The following is a 21,918-nucleotide window of genomic DNA, read 5'->3' as shown; positions in this document are numbered from 1 at the left end:
TTTCTACTTTAGCCCAGAACAGACAAACCAAACACTGGCTCTAGATAGGGCCTTTACACATTTTGTGGCCACCATAACCTCTCCTACACGCTTGGGAGGCTGAGCTGTATTCAGATATTTGCAATCTGCAACTTTACCACTAGATGAATGATGATGAATATATACACTACGAATAATGACCAGGTAAATACATTCACTGTACACCTGAAGGTTTAATCTTTGCCTATGATATTCTTTCCTTAATACTAAAAAATACAAAAACAGGATTCTTATTTTCAGGAGATTATACACCTATGAACCTATGAATATTATATTTAATTTCTGCGATAGATCCTCCAAAACGTTACACACAGGACCTTTAAGAGGTTAACTCGACCATGTAGATGCAGTTTGAAGTTGGCCTGTTTGCATTCACATGGACATAATGTATCAGATTGCTTTCAGAAGGGAGGGAAATTACACAGAAATAATCAAGAAAAGAAACTGGCCACAAATAAAGGAGGAAAGATAAAGGTGGAGCTGTGTGCATATATTTATGAATTCACTATATGGTTCAGTCCCATTTAGCCAGTAGGCCTAGCATATGCCTCCCATCATCCAATGGAAAATCAATACACCATGATTGAACGGTTAAAGCAAAAAAAAAAGGGGCAGTTGTAGAATCACTGACTCAAAAGCCTCGATGGATGATACATTTGCGGTTTGGAAAAACAAAAACCCACAAAGGCGGAGAAATAAGTGAGAGAGGAAGGTGGGAGCGTGGCTTTTTTTTTTTTTTGCGCTTACACCGTGGAAGAGTGCACAAACCAAGTGTTACCAAGAGAGTTCAGGCAATGGAGAAACAGATGAGACTGTATAAACACACGTGACCCCGCTAGTGCTGTCAGCTGTCCCAGTTGCGGCTGGGCCATGTGTGTGTGTGTGTGTGGGCATGCACATGTGTGTAGGTGTGTAAAGTTTCATGTTCCAGATGCACAGCTTGTTGTCGCACAGCTGCATGCACACACACACACACACACAGAAAGCATTCCACACAGTCTGGAGGACGTGCATACATCATATTTGTAATCCCTCTACATATTTGTTGATTTCTATGTTGCTCAATGTGAACGCTTGAGGCCAAAGCAGCACGTGCTGACTCCATAACTGAGGTCTTCACTTGCTCTATAAACTCACATTGCTAAATGTTTTGGTGTCAGTCAGAGGCAGGCAAGGACTGACCACAATAGTAAAAGCTCTTAAAATACTCAGTGGTCATATATAGGGTTGTTTGTTAATTTCAAAACTATTTAGGGGGCACAGAACAAGCTCAAGCTGTAATCAATCTAGATTGGAGAGCACACAGGGAAAGATCTGGAAGCGTGAAACAAGTCTTAAGCACAAAATCCTGATTTTATGTGCACTCGGTTCAACATGTGCTCTCATAATTTCCACCAGCAGTTTTGGCAGCGTCTCTACATTTAGGAAAGGCTTAATAAGAAAACAATTTCTGGTAAAGCTTTACAGTTAGAGAGCTCATTAGCCCAGTTAGCTTTGACTGTTTATTCAAAAGACATGTTTGTACCATTGACTCCTATCTCATAACTGTCAAACCATTCCTGTTTTGTGGAGCAGTCTATACTCCTTAAGGAAGGGTAAATAACGCTGGATGGTTCACAATCACAGCTAATTAGCTTCCTCCATTGGACCGCTCAAACGTCAGCACTGTCAAGACATGAAGAGTTGCACTGATAGCGGCAGTTCTAGCGTCAAGAATTGATTTCACTGCTTAATTTAGCTTAGTTTTAAATGCTGCTGTGACTGGGCCTTTAGGCTCTTTACATTCAGGACATTCATCCATTGGATTTCACTTGCTTGCAATGGACAGACACTTCCAAAACTGAAAGTGTGCAACAGGATACGAAGCAAACTAAGTCCCGCTTCTTCATTTCTTGACACAGTGTTTCTCTCACAGGATCAAAACATCTTTTATTCTCAACTCTGCCTCTGCTTACTCTCAGAACTTGTTCTGTGCTTATAAATCTGTCCTTGTGCTTACTCAAATCTTGACTTGACTGATTTCCATTTAAATTTGATTTATGCCCTTTCAATTGTTTTGCTATTAATGAACTTCCACACATAAGCAGTAATGTTTAGCCTCAGAGCCATTTTAATTTCTTTTGTCTGCTATTATTTCTCCTTGTTTCCCTCCATTCCGAATCACAAAGTCTTTTTGCTAAGCTACTACTAAATAAGATTTGTTCCTAAAATGACTTGCATTCACACACAAACATACATATGCACACACCAAATAGCAAAAAGCTGAATAATGAATAAGGTGGAGGGAAAAGCCATTTATTGAGGAATGATGCTGGATGAAAATATACCAACTAACATCTTTTTTTCCGCTCCCATCCTGTCATTTAGTCTCTGTCATTTATCTTTCTGTTATCTATAGCCTCTTTACCTCACCTTTCCTCTCTTTATGTGTGCCATTTAGGAGCATTTGCTGGCTCTGATGGACACTGATAAGACACTACTCTCCTCTTTACAACACACTACTCTCTTCCCTCCATTATTCTGCTAACTGTAAATCACAGCACTCTGCGCGACATTGCTCTCCGTCCGTCTGTTTCTCTTCCTCTCGCTTCCTTTACCATTTTATCTTCACTCCCGTCTGCTTTTCATTCCCATGCCTCTGATCCCTCCAGATGTTTCCACCCCTTCCACACTCTCTCCTTCATTGGTCTACACCTGCTCTATCGCTCACCTCAAGCCCTCCCCTCTCGTCTGCTCGCTCACAAATAGCCGTGAGGTCATGAACGTCTTAGATCTTCACCGTGCTTCATGGATCACTGCAAGTAAACCTGGCTGGGAGAGCAGCTGCTGCCCAATTTGCTCATTTAAGACAATCAATGAAAATAACACTGAGGGACTACAATACGTCCAAGAGATTAAGCAGACACACAAACACAAAGGCACACAGACACACACACACGCACACACACATGCTCCAGTCCTGCTAATTGTTGGCTATTAGTCTGCAAGTCTGGGATTGCATGTCTTATTAAATACAGAATTTCAAATGAGCTTCGTTAAATAAGAAAGTACTCCCCTTTTAATGAAGCTAATTTATATGGAAATTACACATAATACTGACGATTCAGTGAGAGATTTATCCTCATTGGATGAAGGGGAGGAATTAAAGAAAAAAAAAGAGGGGTATAGTGATTTTTTCCCCCCCTTTGCCTTAGCAAGGTCCCTGCTGTTGGACTCTTTCTGCAAGTTTGCTTTTGAAGCACACCCTCAACGGGTTCAGGCCATGTATGTTTGGGTTGTGGATACAGCCATCAGTGTGTGTGTGTGTGATGGAGAGCGAGTGTGTGAACTCCTGTCCTTGTGCTGACCCTGCAGAGCTCCAGCCTGCCTCCCTGGTTCCCACTGATCCATCATGCTGTCTGATTGCCCAGAGAAAACCCATTACTCTGAAACAACACAACACATTAGCAGTGAGCTGCAGGTGTCTCTTCTCTATGTTGTGCTCATTCCTCACCATCCGTGGATGCAGATGTCATGTTTACAGTGCCCCGCCAGTCAAATTGCTCAACACTGGAGCTGAGGCGGAGGTCTCCCACCTGAAATATACTCTCATATTTGGATAAACCCATCAATTGCTTCATTTTGTTGGTCGACTGCACATTAAAGTCTGTTTAAGAGAGTTGAGCTGCATACTGTGTGATGAGACAATGTTTCTATCTTTCTCACTCTGACTAGTGATTTATTAATGCAGGTCTGTATGCAGCTATGCCCCTGCAGACTGCTTCTGTCCCTCAGGCAAAAAGCTCACAGTTGCCCCCTGGTGGTAATTAAGCAAGAAGTAAGATTTGGCCAATATTTCCTCAAGTCTCCTGACACCATCCCCAGAAGGTATAAATGATATATATATATTTTTTAAATCAAGTAGGTCTCCAAATATATCCTTAAGTTAAATGGGTGGAAGGATGTAATGAGCAGGAGGCAAGAGAGGGAAGCCTAAAAAAACCCAAGATTTTGTGTGTATCCCTGCTTTATGAATGGCATTTTCACTGCTGGTTCACCCCAGTGGGTAATTATCTGCATCCCTCATAATTTACTGTGCACTTTGAAACTGCAATGTTTTTTTTTGTGGGGTTTCCATGGAGACAGTTCTACTACTCAACCTGTGGGCAGCATGTAAAAACAAAGTATATATACTGTACATGTTCAACAAGTTTGTGTAATGAATAAAAGCTTTATTCAAACATGAAATAAAAAAATAGTGACAAAGAAAAATGATCAGAACTCACAAGAATTTGCATAAATATATACTATCAGAGCAGTTCAGAGACAACATATTTGAAAAGGAAATATATCGCAACATCTATAAACAAGCAGCAAAATAAAAACAAATCAAGGACAATGCAGAATTAATTAATAGAATACAATAAAGGTGTGTGTCTCTGCTGTGCGGGTCTTTTTTTTTTTTTTTTAAGGTGATCTCATGGTCAAATGCATTAATGACTGTTGCCACCTAGAGGTTGCTCATACAGTTGAATCATTGCAGCCTCTTTTTTTTTTAAGTTTTCAACAATTACAAAATGCATACAGGTTTTAAAATTGAGCAATGCCAATATGTAAAATTATTGAGCATCAATGCAGAAACAGCCCAAGTGAGCAGTGTTATGGTGCTCTGACATAATGCATATTATGCAAAAAAAAAAAAGTGCATTCCTGTGGGATTATACAGGCTATTGTGTCTCGAAGCGAGGGGACCGTGAACTGCAGAGCGGCTCGTGTTTCAGAGCCTAAACGTCTGCTGATTGTTGTACAGACATCTGATGAGCAAGAAAAGCTTACAGATGGTTTCACTCGGCAAAATGTAGTTTGTTGGTTCTACCTTCGGCCCTGTAATCACAAATACTGAGAAACACCTGCAGAACTGGAACAAATAAAACACTATACTGACCATTTGCTCCTCTGATTATATATTTAAACTGATGTGACAATGACTAGTGTCCGTATGATGGTGTGTATTTCACTATCATAAAACATGTAGTTGTGATAGCTGCAGTGTACGCCTGCAGTAGTGTTAACTGAGCACTGTTATACGATTGAGTTCACGTTGCTCTAATAAGGCCATGAAGTTAAATAAACCATTAGGCTAAGTAAATTTTTACTTTCATACCACAATGTATATCCACGCTAACAGTTCAGCAAGCTTCATTCTTATATAAAAAACAATTCATATCAATATGGATGCAAAACAAATATTCACACGTGTGTACTGAACAACAGTGAATTTCAACAGTTTCCTCTATAAAAATAGCTTAAAAATCTGACACATATTTTAGTACAGTGTAGGGTTAGGTCAGTTTTTTTTTTTCTCTTTTACATCTGAGACAGTTTAATAACAGGCTGGTACATAAGTCCTCTGCTCCTCCTTCCCTCCTATGACACTGCCATACACAGACATAGGGCTTTAAAAGACCACCAAAGTCCCAATAAGGAGCGCTAAAGGGAGCAGAAAATGAATGGCATCTTCATCTCCTCACTGCTCTAAAAAGACTCCAAACTCCAACTGTCTGCCGACAGGTAGTACAGTCACGTCTGTACAGGGCTTCGCATGCACAGTGGTTTAGTAGTAGAGCAGGGCTTGGTCCATGAGAGCAAAGAGTATGGCCAACAGTACAATGCGTGTGCGCCATAGCAATGTCAGGATCATTGAAAAGGTGAAGCAGGAAGGACGAAACATGCCACATTTGGCAAACAAAAATCACAGAATCTCTCTCACACAGGAAAGGGTATCTGAGGGGCAGAGACATTGAACACATAAGCATTTAGTAACCTATAGATCATACACCTATCCACAGCTCAGTGTTTTACACACAGGTGCGTGTCGGGCACTGAGACGGGCCCCACCGAAGTGAACTAAAAGATAGAGTAAGTGAAATACAACAAACAGGGCAGGAGTCGAACAGATTGTCACATTTCATGCTCTGCGCGCAGGCAATATATTTTTTTTTTAACGAGACAAGCAATAAACATCGTTGTCATCACCATCATCATCATCATTCACACCCAGTTAATTCACATACACAGTAGGCGAAACAATACTGTACACGCACGCACGCACACACGCACACACACACGCACACACGTAAGTGCACAGGCATACAAACACATCCCCGAACAAACACACCTCCCATTGGGATGTAACTTAAAGTGTAAGTGGTGAATAGCTTATCCCCTGATACCCAAGAATAAAAAAAAAAGCGAAAACAGAGAAGGCAAACAGAACATAACACAACAAAAACGAGTGATCCGAACCACTGACATTATAAGGACACTTGAAGAAAGATTGTATTGTTTGGATTAACTAAACGCAGTTGCTATGTACCGCTGTGTTTGCTGGTTATAGCTTTTCAAAGCATATAAAATAATAACTATTTGTAGTATATGGCAAAAATAAATAACTCAAACTTCTTGCAGCAGTTGTAAAAAGGCCACTGAATGCTTGTGTGTTTGTGTATGTGTATATATGTATATATGTATATATATGTGTATATGTATATATACTTGTTGTGTGTGTGTGTGTGTGTGTGGTGTGTGTGTGTGTGTTGTGTGTAGTTGTGTGTGTGTGTGTGTGTTGTGAGAGAGAGAGAGAGAGGAGAGAGCAGGAAGAGAGATGCAAACTCAACAGCACAGGTAGGAACTAGCCATAAACTCTTTAGCCTTAAACCATCATGCATTGATATTACCATATAAAAGACTGAATCGCAGCCTCAAACAGTTTCTTGCTCAAGTTTCCGATCATGCCATTATAAAAAGATTTAACTGTATGCATACAGTACAGCATTACAGGTTACAGTACAGCTTCCTCTTGGTAAGTCACCAAACCTGGATGAGCCCCTGTGACAGGGTGAAGCCGATTACCAGGCTAGTGATAAAAGCAAACAGAAATACAAAAAGTGCCTCAATCCTGTAACATGTTGGATTTCAAAGGCAGAGGCTGTCAAATAAATGGCAGTAAATGATCAAGAAGTTAAGCACAAGCTTCAGTTTCCTGGCTGCAGCCATGCCAAATACCTAAATAGCACAAATATTTCTCTGGAGCAATTAATTGATGATCTTTTCCTGACAACAGCAGAATATAGGAGTGCTGTCTTGCAGAGCAAGAAAGGCTTTATTTTGGGACTTGAGCCAGTAGCCTGTTTTGTGAGTTTAACTGAATAAGGCCTAAACTTAAAATGACACACTATACAGTTAATCTGCACATTAACACTTTATGTTAAGTTGCCCTGAAGTCAGAATTTGCTTGTTAAGGTACTGTGATGTTAACTGATGACATGTCAAATTACTGAAGAGCAACCCAGTTTAAAGTACCCGGCGAGTGATCGTAGCTTTACACAAAAGGACACTTTGAAAAGCTAAATCTATCCTGTTAAAGCATCAAAACCAGCACTGTCCTGCCAACGTCCCATCTGCAGAGAACCCAAATTAATAATAAACACTTCTAGCAGACAGTAACACTGAACTTTTTCAAAAAGGAGTTTCAACCCCCAAAGGGACAGCTATGTAAGGTTTCTTAGTGCGCTTAAACATTTGTTTTGGAGAACAGTAGACAAAATTTGAAGTTGTGTAAAGACATAATGTCACATTGTCAGAACTCCCTCACTGAGTTTGTTTCCCCACTTCTTCCATCTCTATGAAGCTTTGGCTTTTCTTGCCCGTGGTGATGTTTTATCCTCAGACTTCACGACCCCATTGGAAGCACCTCCTGACAAAAACAGGTGAATAGAAACATTACTAATGAAAGCAATTTCTCTCACACTCACACGCACACACACACACACACACACACACAATTAGCAATACTGAAAAAGAATCTGAAACACTGAGAGTGTGAGACATAAACTAAAACACAGGGTTCCATTATGTCTGTCTGGGTGTCTGACTAGATGCTGAGGTTCTATATACTCACCCCTTGTGGGCTCCCTTTTGTGGGGCTTACTCTTTGGGCTGACCGTCTTCTTCTTTGAGGCCTGGTTCTGGCTGTGCTCCCTCCACTTTTTCAACTGAAAGTTAATGAATTTCCACATCATCCAGGCCTGTGTCAGGCAGATGGCTGCCAGACAAGTCATCCTGAGGGGTGGGGAGGAAACATTTTAAGAACTAAAAAGTTAAAGTGATTCAACTTGTGCAGAGGAAAGCAAAACTTTAGCTGTTTTGTTTGATGCCATGTGTAAATTAGCTAGGTAAGAGACAATAAGAACTCTTGCTGTTAATTGTCATTTGGACTTGCCTTATGGTCAGCACATTGAAGTTGCCTTCTGCTAGGGAGAAGCCCTGGTTTTCTGTACGGGGCAGTCCAAAGCCAAACGTCAGAACTGAGAGTGTGAGGGTGAGGAGGCGGGCAATGACAAAAAGCAGCGCCCACAGAGTAAAACTACAAAAAGAAAACAGACATTGCACCAGGTTGTTCAGATCAGATCAGGAACACGCTACTGCCCACCAAACACTAATTAGAAAAATGACAACTTGTCTGTTCGGTGAATGAAAGCAATACCCTTTCTGCTTGTTCTCGTCGCTGAAGTAGAAGAGGCGTGAAGCGTGGAACAGGAGCTCCACCAGGTAGTGAGGGACCAGCAACACCAGGCCCAGTCGGTGGAGACTAAACATGACGGGACATAGAGAGAGACGGATAGCAACACAGAATTAACTCAGGACGACTCAGGACGTAGAGAAAGAAAAAGTCCTCTTATTGAACATTGCTGTGATTCCATATCAGTTCCTCATAAAGTTTTTCCTGGTACTATCACATCCCCTTACAAACAAACCTCCCATTGCACCATGGGATGTAACTTATAGTGGTGAATAGCTTGTCTCCTGACACCCAAGGGGGAAAAAAAGTGAACAGAGAAAGCAAACAGAACAAGTGATACACACCGCTGACATTATAAGGACACTTGAAGAAAGATTGTATTGTTTGGATTAACTAAACGCAGTTGCTATGTACCACTGTGTTTGCTGGTTATAGCTTTTCAAAGCACTCTGTAGTATATGGCGAGAATAAATCAATAACTCTTGCAGCAGTTGTAAAAAGGCCACTGAACTCTTGTGTGTGTGAGATCTGCAAACTCAACAGCACAGGTAGGAACTAGCCATGAAGTGTTTAGCCCTAAATCATCATGCATTGACATTACCATTACACAGACTTAACTGAGGACGACTCAGTACGTGGGGAAAGAAAAATTCCCCCTCGTAAAATATGGCTTTCATATCAGTTTTTCTTAGAATGGTCAAAACACAGTATCAATTCCCTGTATAAAGGAAAAGTCAGCTGACCTCGGTTAGAGTTTAAAAGAGAACTGAAAAATGAGCGACTCCTCACAGTCCATCACTCACAGAAGAAAACAAAGCAATTACGAAATCATAAACTCAGAAATAATGTGTAGTAGCTTAGCATCAGGTACGCCGTCTGATTGTTAATTTGATAATTAATGTGAGGCACTAGTTTGAAACACTACTTATCAGGATACATTAGATCTTCATAAGCGATACACCTATAGTATACGCCTTCCTCACAGGATAAGCTGAGAATATAACATTTCACTTACTTTAAGACATAGGCACCAGTGATGTGGACAACATAAAGGCAAATGTAGTAGAGCTGGCGGGGGATGTCCTCCTGTAGAAATAAAACAAAGGGGCGGAGAGAGTTTGTATTAGTAACAGCAGCAGCGGCTCCATAGCAGCAACATCAGTTCTATCCAACGGACAAAACATTTCTTCACGCAGGCTCTGAGCATTTTTAACTTTGGACATGAAGTAGCAGAGTGTACTGTGGATTTTACTGTATAGAAAAACATTCTTGGGAAGAAATTGCTTTAAAGTCTGCAGCCTTTAAAAACCCAGCCAGGACTCATTAACCACGTTCTAGCTTTGAAGCTATGGTACATTTTCTGTGCACATTAAGCCTCGACATCCACTTGGCTCCAATTAACTCTACAAAAATGGTACGTATAAGTACAGAATACCAACAACATAGCTACACACACACATGCATTATCCAATAAATCTCAAATGCTTTTTTAATAGAGTAGAAAAAAGGGCCAATAATAAGTAAAGATGTCTCATTGCTTGTGTAGGTACAACAGAGGTGCAATTGTTTAATGTATTCCTAGCCCCTATGTGCACATCTGCACAGTCCTCAGCTGATTCCTCGTGGAAACACATGAAAATGCCAGGAGGGATCAGCATTGGTTAGAGGGATATTCACCGACTGTATATATAAACCATTGTACTCATCAAAGGTTACTGCACACACAAAAACTTCAACGATAACTAGTGAAATTAATTGCATGTTATTCTGATGTGTTACTGTTGACCCACTCAAACTCAAGTTTTTCACCACTTCTCATTTCTTAAGAGGTTATATGGTTAATGTGGTCGTAAAACTCAAATTTTTCTTTCACTTGAGCCAATGTACCACCTCACATGTGCAACGCAAGGCCATCGATTTACAGAATGAAGTTGCTGCTCTGCTGACTTACGGGAACATACAAAAACCTGCAGCATTTTACATCAGTGTACCTCATTTCAAAGAAATAAACAAAAATGACCCTCACCTTCCGTACTTTTTGAAAGTACAGCTCAGGAAGTGCATGGAACCAATAGGCAATTTGGCAAATGTAGAAGAACTTGACCTGAAAACTAGACAGAGGACAGGTTGTGCAGAGGTAAGAGCCCACGTGTTACTTGGGCATGGACAGAAGTTTCATACATATCAATATACAACAGCTCATGTTCTTCATGGCGGACTGTATTCTATTTAAAATACATGCACAAGTCAAACCAGTAAGAAAATGGGAAGGAACCTGATCTAGACTACAAGATCTCCCATTGATCTATAACACAGGATTTTAAACTGATAAAAGATAATAAGATGGATCCCAACAATTGTACCATATAATTTAAGAGAAGGACTAAAAAAATATTAAATCTCAAAAAACACTGAATGCAAATACTTCCCTAATTCTCATTACCAGTAATGATTAAATTGTAAAATATGACCTTATGATGTGTAGGAGTCTATAGATCTTTACTTACACCATGTGAGTGTGTGGGTAACCCTCCCATAAGAAAGTTGGATTTGTTGCAAAGTCCTCCTGTCAGAAAGAAAAGGAGACATACGCATAAGATAAAGCCTAATGCCGTCTGGGACAGTGTGTTTCTGTGACTCTCTGACCCTCGTACCGCTGTCAGGATGCTGCAGCCCCAGATGAAGGAGAATAGGTAGAACGCAGCGAGCTGTCCAGACTCATTGAACTTGCTGTGTTTGGTTTTTGACAGGTGCAACCTCCTGTTCATTTTCTGAAATCAAACAAAACATTACACAAGGTGAACAGATTAATATATTAAATGTTAATGCAGGGGGGATATTTAGTTCCTTCCTTTTTTAATTATACAAGCATGCATATGTTTTTACTCACATCTCATTAATAAAACTAAGATATCTGTAGATTAATTTGAATTATGGAGGAACGAGAGGTTGAAGGACCAGTGTGTAAGATTTTGGTGGCATCTAGCGGTGAAGTTGCAGATTGCAAGCAACTGAACACCACTCGCGTCGGTATTGGATGTGACCAGTGTTTGGTTTGTCCATTCTGGGCTACTACAGAAACAAAATGGCAGCCTCCAAAAGAGGACCCACTGCCCCTGTAGATGAAAACGTCTCATTCTAAGGTAACAAAAACACAATGATTCCTATATTAAGGTGATTTTACACTAATGAAAACACACCTATGAATATTCTATTCTATTTCTGCCAATAAATCCTCCTAAATGTTACACACTGGACCTTTAAGTACATAAGATTACCCGTCGCTGAGATGAAATTGTCACAGCTCTAACAAACAAGAGTAGCTGTGAACGTTTTCCTTCTTGCACATGTGTTTTAATCGTAGTCCTTTGACCTTGAAGGACAGGATTCACATTTTTCTAAGTCTGTCTTCAGTCTGGGCAGCTAAGGAAGTGGAGTAGGTAATCTATTAATCACAGGGTTGGTGGTTCGATCACCCACTCCACATTGTCAAAGTGTCCTTGAGCGAGACACTAAACCACACTGACGATTTTGTCCTCTATCTTTTAAACCGTAAGTGTTTTAGGAAGTTATGCCAGCCTGTTTGAATGTTCCCAAGGACACCAGACTATTGTTTTAAGACAGACATTAAAAGGTGGGATCCTATTCTTCAAGAGAGACAGCTTTCAGTTGAATGTAGTCCACAAAAAGGATTTTTATTTTTGGAATAAAAATATATAAAACTATTTTTCTAATGATAGCCCACTGGGAAATGACATCAAAGACAGAAGATGCCAGGAGAAACATAAGCACTGCTTCAGTCATTATGTGTTAGTGCACATAATTCAGCTGGAAGGATTGGACCTGATTACCTACGAATGGCTCTCCAAAAAGTATTCAAGGACCAGAGCAGAGCCGAACACACACAAGAGGTGTTATTTGATAAAAAAAACTAGACAAAAGACGACTGCAGTGAGCACTCAGGCTCCTGTGTCCGTCGAACCCAAAAGATCAAAATAATCAGTCACTTTGGTAAAAAACAACAAACAATGTGAGCCGATATTTGATGGCTGCTGAGTTTGGATATTGGATAAACTCACGTCGAGAATATATTCTTGTATCAAGGCATGAAGGATGACCGCGATAAGCAGGTAGAAAAACACAGTGGCCACATCTTTAGGACCGTACTGGTAGAGGTTCACCGGCTCACTCTTCTCATCTGCAGAAGAACAAGAAAACCTTCAAATCCTCTACAATTAAGGCAGAATACACAATCAATAAAACGTTGCAGATGCAGGAAAATGCAGTTAACTTAAGTCTTTTCTTTTTTTTTTAAATACTGAAATGATCACTGGCGGTATAAACTTCAGCTCACCAAGAACCTGTGTCACGTTGTACTGGACCGTGATGAACATGATGGCAAACTTTGCTGTGACCTGGAACACAAAGAAGAAGAAGAAGAAAAACAAACAGGATTAACTGAATGATTCATGAGTCAGAGGAAAAGGTTTGTCACTGACCGCTGACATATTTCACACAAAAAGCAGCCAAGCGTTGTCATAAAAAGTGAGTTTAATCCTCGTGGGTTGTCCCACATCAGTGAACCGTACTCTCTCTCTCGACAGGTGTAAACAGAGTGTCTTAATCTACGTTCAATCTTTTAGTATCAAACTGTACAACGACTGTGAAAGAAATCAGACTGCTGTGTCACTGCAGGATCCTGAATCCACTGAACTAAGGTCTAGGGATCTCCATGGGGGGGTTCTAGCAAAAATGAGTCCTATTTCAAGTTCACTACCACTGCCACAATGACTCTCATTGTGTCAGGATGAACGTGTATCATTGAGCAGCACTTTCTCCTTGCGTAAAGGCGTTAATCTTCCATTTTCCAAGCCACATCTACCACAGGTTTAGGTTGCTTTAAGGCAAAATCTTATCGTTTTTCAAAAGTATTTCGAGTCTGGCTGGCTGGGTGTTTGGGTGGGGACAGGTTAGTATCTTGTTTCATTCAGACGTGGCTTGATAACAAGCCAGCTCTGACGAACCACTGATCCAAAGGTGTAGCATGCAGACACTTTTAAGCCTCCCCTAACCTGCTGCTACCCAAGGCCAGATACATGAATTATTTTTTTTTTTTTTAAAGCTATACAGGCAACGGATTAGCCGACTGGTTTTTAAATAAAAATGACCTGTGTTAGCTGTGCCAGTGGGCCTCCTCGCCATCTTCTTTGGCAATCAGTGAGACACATGAGAAGGGAAGGAGAAAGACACTCTAGCGCCCTGCCCCTGGAGCTGCTGCTGTCATGTCAGCTAACGACAGCAGCTACCATCTCTCGACTAACAGCTCCACTCACACAGTACCTCGAACATCAGGCCGAGGAGGATAATCATGGCCAAGCACGAAACCATGTCGGCGTGATTCTGGATCACAAACTCGTGGCTCAGCACCGGTGGGCTCTTGTTCTTCTTGCGGAAACCCATGGCTCCCCGACACGGCTCTCTCTCTCTCTCCGTGTAGCTGGGTTGGAGGCTCCACACTCTCACACACACTCACACACAACTCACTCAACCACTCACTCACTCACACCACACTCACACACACACACTCCTCCACCACCACCACCTTTCCGATGCACGGCTGCTGTGTGCTGGCCTGCCCGTCTCAGCTGATGGGGGTCTGCTCTGCTCGGGGTCGGTCGGCGCAGTGAACCCGCTGCTGCTCGTGGCTTTTCAAAAACAGTCATGAAGATGCATCGCACCCAAAAAGAAAACAAAACACCCCAAACACTATGGCAACAACACCCACTTCTTATTTCTGTTTCACCCTGCCTGGTAAAAGTCAGATGACGGGGCCCTCCCACTTCAAACCCCCATTCATGAACCGCCCAGTGTCATTGACGTAGAAGGAGAACCCAGGCCCCACCGTGGGCGATCGGGCCCCCCTCCTCCGTGGAAGACCCGCCCTAATTGCCTCTGATTGGCTTAGCCTGACATTCTGATCCCGAATCGAACCAATAGCACGCCTCTTTCGTATACCCGACCAATCACAGCCAAGAAGGCTACGTGTACTAGCCAATCAGAGGCGGAGGAGGGCGGGTCGTGTTTTATTTTCTTCCCCGTGGTGCCTTCACGTACTCCTCGTTTTGCTGAGAAGAGAATATGTTTATATTATATGAAAATGTTTATATTATATTATATATTTTTTTCTCTATCCACTTTGCTGCTGTAATATTGGAATTTCCCCATTGTGGGACTATTAAAGGAATATCTTATCTTATCTTAAAAGGCTGTAGATGTGTATTAGTTTGAGTGATGCAACATTGTTTGCAGGCTTGGGGAGAAACAGATTAAATAGGGATGAATAAGGATACAAAAAAGATCAGATTACGGTTATATTTACTAAAAAAAGAGGATTATTTAGCAGGATTATCGTTTTAAAAGACATCGTTTCTTTAATAAGGGGACACGTAGATGTTAAAATTCTTTCTTTTTCCATTTTATTTTCCAAAGTCACATTGTTTTGTTGTCTTACAGAATACTACGAGATCAATACTTATTATTGATATTTCTTGTCATGAGACTGTTAACCATTAACCTGCTAAGCACAACAGTTTTTTTTATTTTTTGTTTTGTTGTTGTAACGTGTACAGTTATATTTATCTTTGTATATAGTGTATATATTTTTTATGTTCTAGATTTTTATTTTAATCTATTATATTATCTTGAACACAAAGTAATCAAGTTACATTACTTTAATGGGTTAGGGTACTGACTACATGTTTTAATTAGTAATTGTATCGAATTACATTTTAAAAGTAACCCTCCCAACCCTGATTATTTTGGGATATGTAATATTTCAGCACACCATGATCTGAAATGGTAGGTCTGTTTGGAAATGGTACTGTATATGAGCTGGATTCCCAACTGGGCAAGGAGGGTAATTGCTCCAGACCCCGGGGGCCTCAACAGCCCCAGGTTGATGGTAATTTGTTTAATTGTGGATTTATTAGAGAATTTACGCCACTAAAGTACAATATCATCTGAAGCAGGTCCTGCATTATTAGTCAATTTTATGAGTCTGGCATGTAGAGGGCCCCTGAGTCAAATCCTTGTTTTAAAGGTCCAGTGTGAAACATTTAGAGGGATCTATTGGCAGAAATTAAATACAATATTCATAGGTATGTTTTCATTAGTGTATTAATAACCTGGAAATAAGAACTGAGTTTTTGTGATGTTAGAATGAGCTGTTTTTTATGTACAGAGGGAGCAAGTCCTCTTCCACAGTCTGCATATTGAACCACCAAGTTTCTACAGTAGCCCAGAATGGACAAACCAAACAATGACTTGCATTTTTAAATAGGGTCCAAAAGTGTCTTTGTGGCGCCTTAAAATGTTTCTGACCATGAAAAATAGCAGGAATTAAAGTATTTCTAAAGCACTCTCATTTACTTTAACGTGAGAACATTTAGGATTAAAAATTACTTTTTTTCCAGGAACATCTGGAATCAACATTGTTGGGGTTGTAGGGTGATACAGTTACAATGTGGTATTTCTACTTCTACCTGAGTACAGGAACCTGCTTTCATCGCTGGTTGGGACAAAATCATGGGTAGTTGTTAATGAACGAGCCGACAGCTTTAAGTGAATTAAGGGAGCCTGTCTGAAAAGCTGATTTCTTTCTTTGTAGCGGCGTCTGTTTTATGTCTATAGTGAACATGCTAACATGGGAAGAGAGAGCTAAATAACACTTCAAAGTTAGTAAATGTTGGCGATGGAAAAAGTGGCATGGCCATTTACAAAGGGAATCCTTGACCTCTGACCTCAAGATATCTGAATGAAAATGGGTTTCCCCTTTGCAGACATGCCCACTTTATGCTAACACCATGCAGTTTTTTTTGCATCTGGTATAAAAGTGTTATTTTTGCCTAGTATATTTGTGAATTCTGGGGTCCATAAACTGTATTGGAATTGACTGGAAAGCTGACTCATACACTTCATGCCACCCCTGCATAAGTCAGTGCCCCACTTGTGCCCTCCCTGACAAAAAAAAAGTCTGGATACTCCCCATTTTACATTTAGAAAAAGAGACGTTGTAATTGCTTGTCAGTGGCTCCTGTTTAAGTCAATTATGATTTATATGGATTTTTTTTCCTGCTGGGGGGGCTCATTATGTCTTTACTGGGCAGGAGACCTCAAGACAGACAGCAAAGGGGATGACACAGGTCAGACTCGAACCTGTTGCGACTGCAGCAAGAACTCAGTCTTGATACCATTGACAGTATTTATTTATTTATTTATTTATTTATTTATTTATTAATTTATTAATTTATTTATTAGTATATGGGACGCCAGCTCCTGCAGGCGAGCAACCAGGGCCCTTATGGCTGACTTTAATGTGTCTCCTCTAACTTAACGGTGATTTACGGACAATTAACGAGGAAAAGCAACAGTCAGGTAACCATCGTTTACATGATACATTATTATTTTGACGCTTTTTTTGGTGACTCATTGCTGTCACCTAATTAACTTAGCTAATTAAGTTTTCTTTGAGGCTTTTAGTGGCGGTATTGTCCATCCAACGAAAGAGAGCATTTGTTAAAACACGCTTGCGAAAGTCATGCATAAGTCTTTTATGGCTTTAACCGGACATTTTAACACGATATTTCAACCAATATCGTTTTTATAACAATAATATAACACTTCTTGTTCTTTGACGCTAGAGGTCAGTATGAGCCAGAACCGGGATTTCAGGATCCCTCTCTCAGCTCAGCGGTACACACCAGCACAACGTGACGCAGATTCATATATGTGACAATAATGTTCAATATGAACCCATAAACGATGTATGCGCTAAATGTGCACCCCGATATTACAGCCCGGCTAGCTTCAGTCGGTAGAGCAATGAGACTCCTTGAATCTCAGGGTCGGGTTCGAGCCCCACGTTGGGCGGAGCTCTTTTCCCTCTCTCACTCATACAAGTACCGCCAATTCTCTACAATCGTATCGCGACTCACGCTTTTTAATTTATGTGGGAAAGAGGCAACAATAATTTCTTCAGCTATAGTTTCTTTTACTGTTTTATTCAGCTGCTTTTTTACAATATTTTGAACCCGCCGTTCGCCTCTGTGGAGGAGTCCAGTCCAGTCTAACATTATCTAACACTGTAAGAGAGCTGAGGTGTGCTGTAATGTAGACTACACTCTGCAGCAATAGGTAAGAGTTGGATTGCATTACATTAAACATTTTGTTTCTTATATTTGGACATCCCACTTACATCTATGGAGGAGTAAACACTGTTCAGTGTAGTCCAGGATCACTATGAGTTACTGCATTACATTTTATACCAGAGTTGAACATTTGATTCAGTCTCAACAAAATAAGAACATTATAAGTGTCCCCAAGATGGTATTCATGGCAGGATTATTATATATCCTATGTATATATTTGATTACATTATGTCTTTTCTATTGCTATCGAATGTCAAAAGGACAACAAAAACCAGTGCTTCATCCAGCTGTGTTGAATTATTAATGATCACTGTTACAGCACAGACGTCGAACAGGAAACCCTATGCACACTTTATACAAAGCTCCCCCAGTGTTTTTGAAATCACCTCTCAATTTTAGTATTCCTTTACACAGAAGAGGAGATGTGGGATATAAATATTACATTTTGTTTTTTATTATATCTGCTACATTGTGCAATATATGAGCTGATTGGTCAACACCCAACAGTCCATAAGGTTATTAGAGTATAACACGCATAGGTTCCTCATAACTAGTCTTCTTCCCTTTCCTTTCCAACACACCATAAACGTGTTTTGACTATCCATTTTCTCATTTTACCTGCCTTTTTCTGTCTTTTATTTTTTAACAGACTGAATTGCCAAAATAGGTGAAGAGCTACACAGCCTCTCCTTTCTCTGGAAACAGCCAAGAGGGAGGGAGGAGTTTAAACAAAGGCCCTCTCCACATAAAAAAAAATGGAGGCTTGTACAGAGAAGCCATGGTGTCCTGCTCCTCACACTCTACTTGCTGCCATTTCTACTTCTAAAGCCTTCAAATAAGACAACTACCGCCAGATTCTACCCTTGGAAGCTTAGAAACATTACATGGGGTTTGTATGTCAAAAATACTCATATTAATTGTGTTATTTTGTGGTTTTAGGCCTAGCTCTCTGCTTATTTTTCTTCCCCTGTCTCTGACACTCACAGTGCTGCCCCTGCCTGCACTGAACAAAGATAATTACTCAGGAAACATTTCGGCCAATCAGACGCGGCCTTGTATCCTGCCTGTGAGGAGAGCGACCAGTCAGGATCTGGCTAACATCACTGGGGCCTGATCGCCTTGCCTGAAGAGCGGAGCCTTCCCCCGGCTGAGGGCTGAGAGTGTCCTCCATGTTTTATAAGTGTTGACATAACAGTGTATCAGGCAGCCATGCATCCACAGAGGTAAGCTCTGTCTTTTTTATCTCAACTCTCTGATAACGACATGGCTTCCTTCTTGTTGTTGTGGCGACTGTTGGTTTTCTCATGATGAACGTGCACACCTTAAAATCAGTTTAGTGTTCAAGGAGGAGGAGGAGGAGGAGCTGGGGTGGATTGGAGGCCTCGGCAGGCCTCTCTGCTCCACAGCGCTGAGGGTGGGGGGTTGGGTAACGACTCTCACCCTTGCTCTCTCTCTGTGTCTCAGGGTCACATGGGTGCCCCAGACAACCAGGCTTCCATACAGGAGGCAGAGTGGACCATGGCAAATCCTTTTCCTTTTTTTTATAATGCAAAAGAGAGTTAGATTCAGAAATGGCACCCACATCTCCTCTCTGTTGTAGCAGTCTTGTGTTGTAGCCTGGCAGAGAAAGAATGGGGGATGGGCAATTGATGATGATGAGGAGGAGGAGGAGGAGAGGGGGGTATTATGTACCCTTTGTAAGTGGATTGGCTCTGTGCTGTTTTCTTGTGTGTCATGCCAGGCCGGGGAATAGATGTGGGGGGCAACAGATGTGCTTGTTAGGAGGACACGTAGAGCAGGGAATGACTTAAAACTGTTTTTCAGTCTAATATTTTTTTTTATACATGTACGTGTGAAATAAACCAGAAACTGAAAACTGTACGGGTTGGCACAGAAAACTGTACCAAAGATGGAGTCTGTACACTACATACTGGTCAGAAGATGAGCCCACATGAAACAAACCTTCTGACGGAGGGCAAAATACTCCGCTAGTTCTTCCAGTCTAATCTTTTAGAAACAGTATGTTGAGACACAGGTTACCTTTGCTTACAGCCATAGGCCCAGAGTTTACTGCCCGGGGCTTCTTTACCTCCACAGCACTATTGTGAAACTGCTTCCTCCACTCTAGACAAACAGTGGCCATTTTGTGTTTTAGAGAGCTCTTCTCTTCTAGTCTTCTCTTCACAGATCAGATCAGACAGCAACACAGAGAAACACCATGAGACGCTACATGTTTTTACATGTGTGTACATATACATATACACATAGACACACAGACATTTGCATGCATATATGAGATAATTTAACTGCTTGTTTGCTTTGTTTTTCTCTTTTCCTATACAGGCTTTTCCTGTTTTTAAACACAAAACAGAAATGTCATTCATACATACAGATGCCAATTTTAAAAGGCAGATTTTCTATCACAATATTTGATAAGAAATCTATACAAAGACAAGGTGTGTGAGGAAACTCTTAATTGTTTGTTGCCATTTTATATTTCTCAGAGCACAGACTGTACATTGTGTTACATCATGTATCCCCGTTTTAGCAGTCTCATCTGCGTAGGGGGGGAAACAAAGAATGTTTTCTTTCTCTTGTGGCTTGTTACAAAGCATGTTTCCTCTGCACAAAGATAGTAATGTTACAATCAGTGTTTCCGTTTAGGCTACGACTAATATGCTCTCTGTCAAATCAAAACCAAAGACTAAATTTTACCAATGAACAGTAATGAGTGACTCCACCGTGCAAGAGCGAGCCTGTAATATAAACGCTACATTGAGAGATAGAAATGTCAGCAATGTGTAACGTCACGGTGATGGGGGGGCAAATCGTCTGGGCCTCTTTTCTAAGGCAACGTAGCCTACAAACAGGACGGCAGAGGTTGAAAAAGGCAGAACCGTTGAGTTATGCATCACAGCCACAAATATAATCTCCCAAAAGGCCTTTTTTCAAATCCCCCCTGGTTTATACTGACATAATCAAGAAGGGCAAGCTAAACCGAAAGAATATAAACCGTCTAATGCAGGGGGAAATCTCTGCATTGCAGCAAAAATGCTTTTTAAGAGGAAGAGGGGAGCCTGCACACTGTGATCCGTGTGGCATAGCACAGCCGACCAATAATGTTCCACCCTGTTGGCCCTCCAGCCAATTGCAGCTGCAGTTGAGGTTAAAGATTGACAATCAGAGGGAGAGCAGCAGGGAGAGCAAGGGCCTTCTGGAAAATTCCACAGCCATCTTTGATTCACCCTTTACAGCCTTATAAAATCCAGGTCAAATCTTTCTTTTATAAAGGATAATTCTGTGCACTAGTAGTGTTTGTTAGGTGTTGGGACGTTGTTTGAACATTGTAAATGAGTCATGCTAAAGCGGGCATATTTATGTTGTTAAAATCATTATTTTATGAAATGTAGACTAGGATTTTATACCTTCTGCTTTTAAATGATTGTTGTTGTTTGTGGATTTTTCAGGAAAAGCAAAAGCTAATGGGATGGATTTCTTAATTTGTTTGCATGTGGTTGTTGTGAAAAGCTAAATGTATCTTGTCATTTCGCAAAACCTAATAATCTCTCTGGGGTTTTGTGTAGCAGGCTGAGTAGGATGTTTTTTAGTCAATGGTATTAATACCAAGTGTTTTTCAATGCCTGTTCCAGTGCAAATAGATACAGTATAATGTTTGCATTGGCTTTCCTGGAGTGCCATACAGAAAGGCTGTTTATTCACATATTTGTTGATGTGTTAAAAAAAAAACCCCAGTGTATTCTTTAAGGTATAGACAATTGCTTTGCCAGGATCTGAGCATAGCTGCACAGTGTTGGTCTCAAAATGAAGTCTAATTATTCTATGACAGCAGTATTCAGAGGGAAGGAGGGAAGCCAAGATCGAAGACATAAAAAAAAAAAGAAACAGATGAGTGCTTCTCACTTTGCTGGATTTTCTCGTGTCTCCCTCTCTCTGTTTCTCCTCTGTGATCGGCCGTGAAGGTTCGTCTTGACATGGCTGTGTTTTTTTTCTTTTAAATGTTGGTCTGTAATCTCCACAGATCTCTCTGGTCCTCCTGCATGGATGTGCCAGTGCCTGAGTCTGAGCCTCGGAGTGGGGGATGGGGGAGAGGGG

The 21,918-nt window shown here is 40.9% G+C and overlaps 2 protein-coding genes across 2 annotated transcripts in view; one reads left to right on the top strand and one right to left on the bottom strand.

The window, feature by feature from the left end:
- Positions 1–6,638: 6,638 nt before the first annotated feature.
- zgc:113278 (uncharacterized protein LOC541528 homolog) lies at positions 6,639–14,471 on the bottom strand. Its single transcript, XM_035656445.1, has 11 exons — positions 13,940–14,471; positions 12,954–13,014; positions 12,679–12,797; positions 11,254–11,370; positions 11,107–11,165; positions 10,626–10,710; positions 9,615–9,685; positions 8,564–8,668; positions 8,300–8,443; positions 7,979–8,139; positions 6,639–7,774 (listed from the first exon to the last, which is right to left on the bottom strand). The coding sequence occupies exons 1-11, from the start codon at positions 14,057–14,059 to the stop codon at positions 7,701–7,703; spliced, it is 1,116 nt and encodes a 371-aa protein (XP_035512338.1). The 5' UTR covers positions 14,060–14,471; the 3' UTR covers positions 6,639–7,700.
- A 3,144-nt stretch (positions 14,472–17,615) lies between these two features.
- The window catches only part of LOC118324380 (protein kinase C-binding protein 1-like), an 18,928-nt gene continuing 14,625 nt past the window's right edge, over positions 17,616–21,918 (top strand). The window contains 3 exon segments of the mRNA XM_035656692.1: positions 17,616–17,791; positions 18,455–18,694; positions 18,792–19,028. Coding sequence (XP_035512585.1) covers positions 19,015–19,028 — 14 coding nt within the window. The 5' untranslated portion in view covers positions 17,616–17,791; positions 18,455–18,694; positions 18,792–19,014.

The sequence above is a fragment of the Morone saxatilis genome, unplaced genomic scaffold (genome assembly GCF_004916995.1).
Source record: "Morone saxatilis isolate NCDOM2014 unplaced genomic scaffold, NCSU_SB_2.0 Contig15, whole genome shotgun sequence".
In the NCBI taxonomy this organism is placed as follows: domain Eukaryota; kingdom Metazoa; phylum Chordata; class Actinopteri; family Moronidae; genus Morone; species Morone saxatilis.
This window is presented reverse-complemented; position numbering and strand designations above follow the sequence as displayed.

Bases quoted from the DNA above. Each gene is read 5' to 3' on its own strand.
- zgc:113278 (XM_035656445.1), bottom strand. From the start codon at position 14,059: ATGGGTTTCCGCAAGAAGAACAAGAGCCCACCGGTGCTGAGCCACGAG. The intron at 11,166-11,253 runs GTACGAGGGTCA...TCTTTCTGACAG, and splicing joins GCTGCAGCATCCTGACAGCG to GAGGACTTTGCAACAAATCC. The intron at 9,686-10,625 runs GTGAGGGTCATT...TTATTTCTACAG, and splicing joins ACTTTCAAAAAGTACGGAAG to GAGGACATCCCCCGCCAGCT.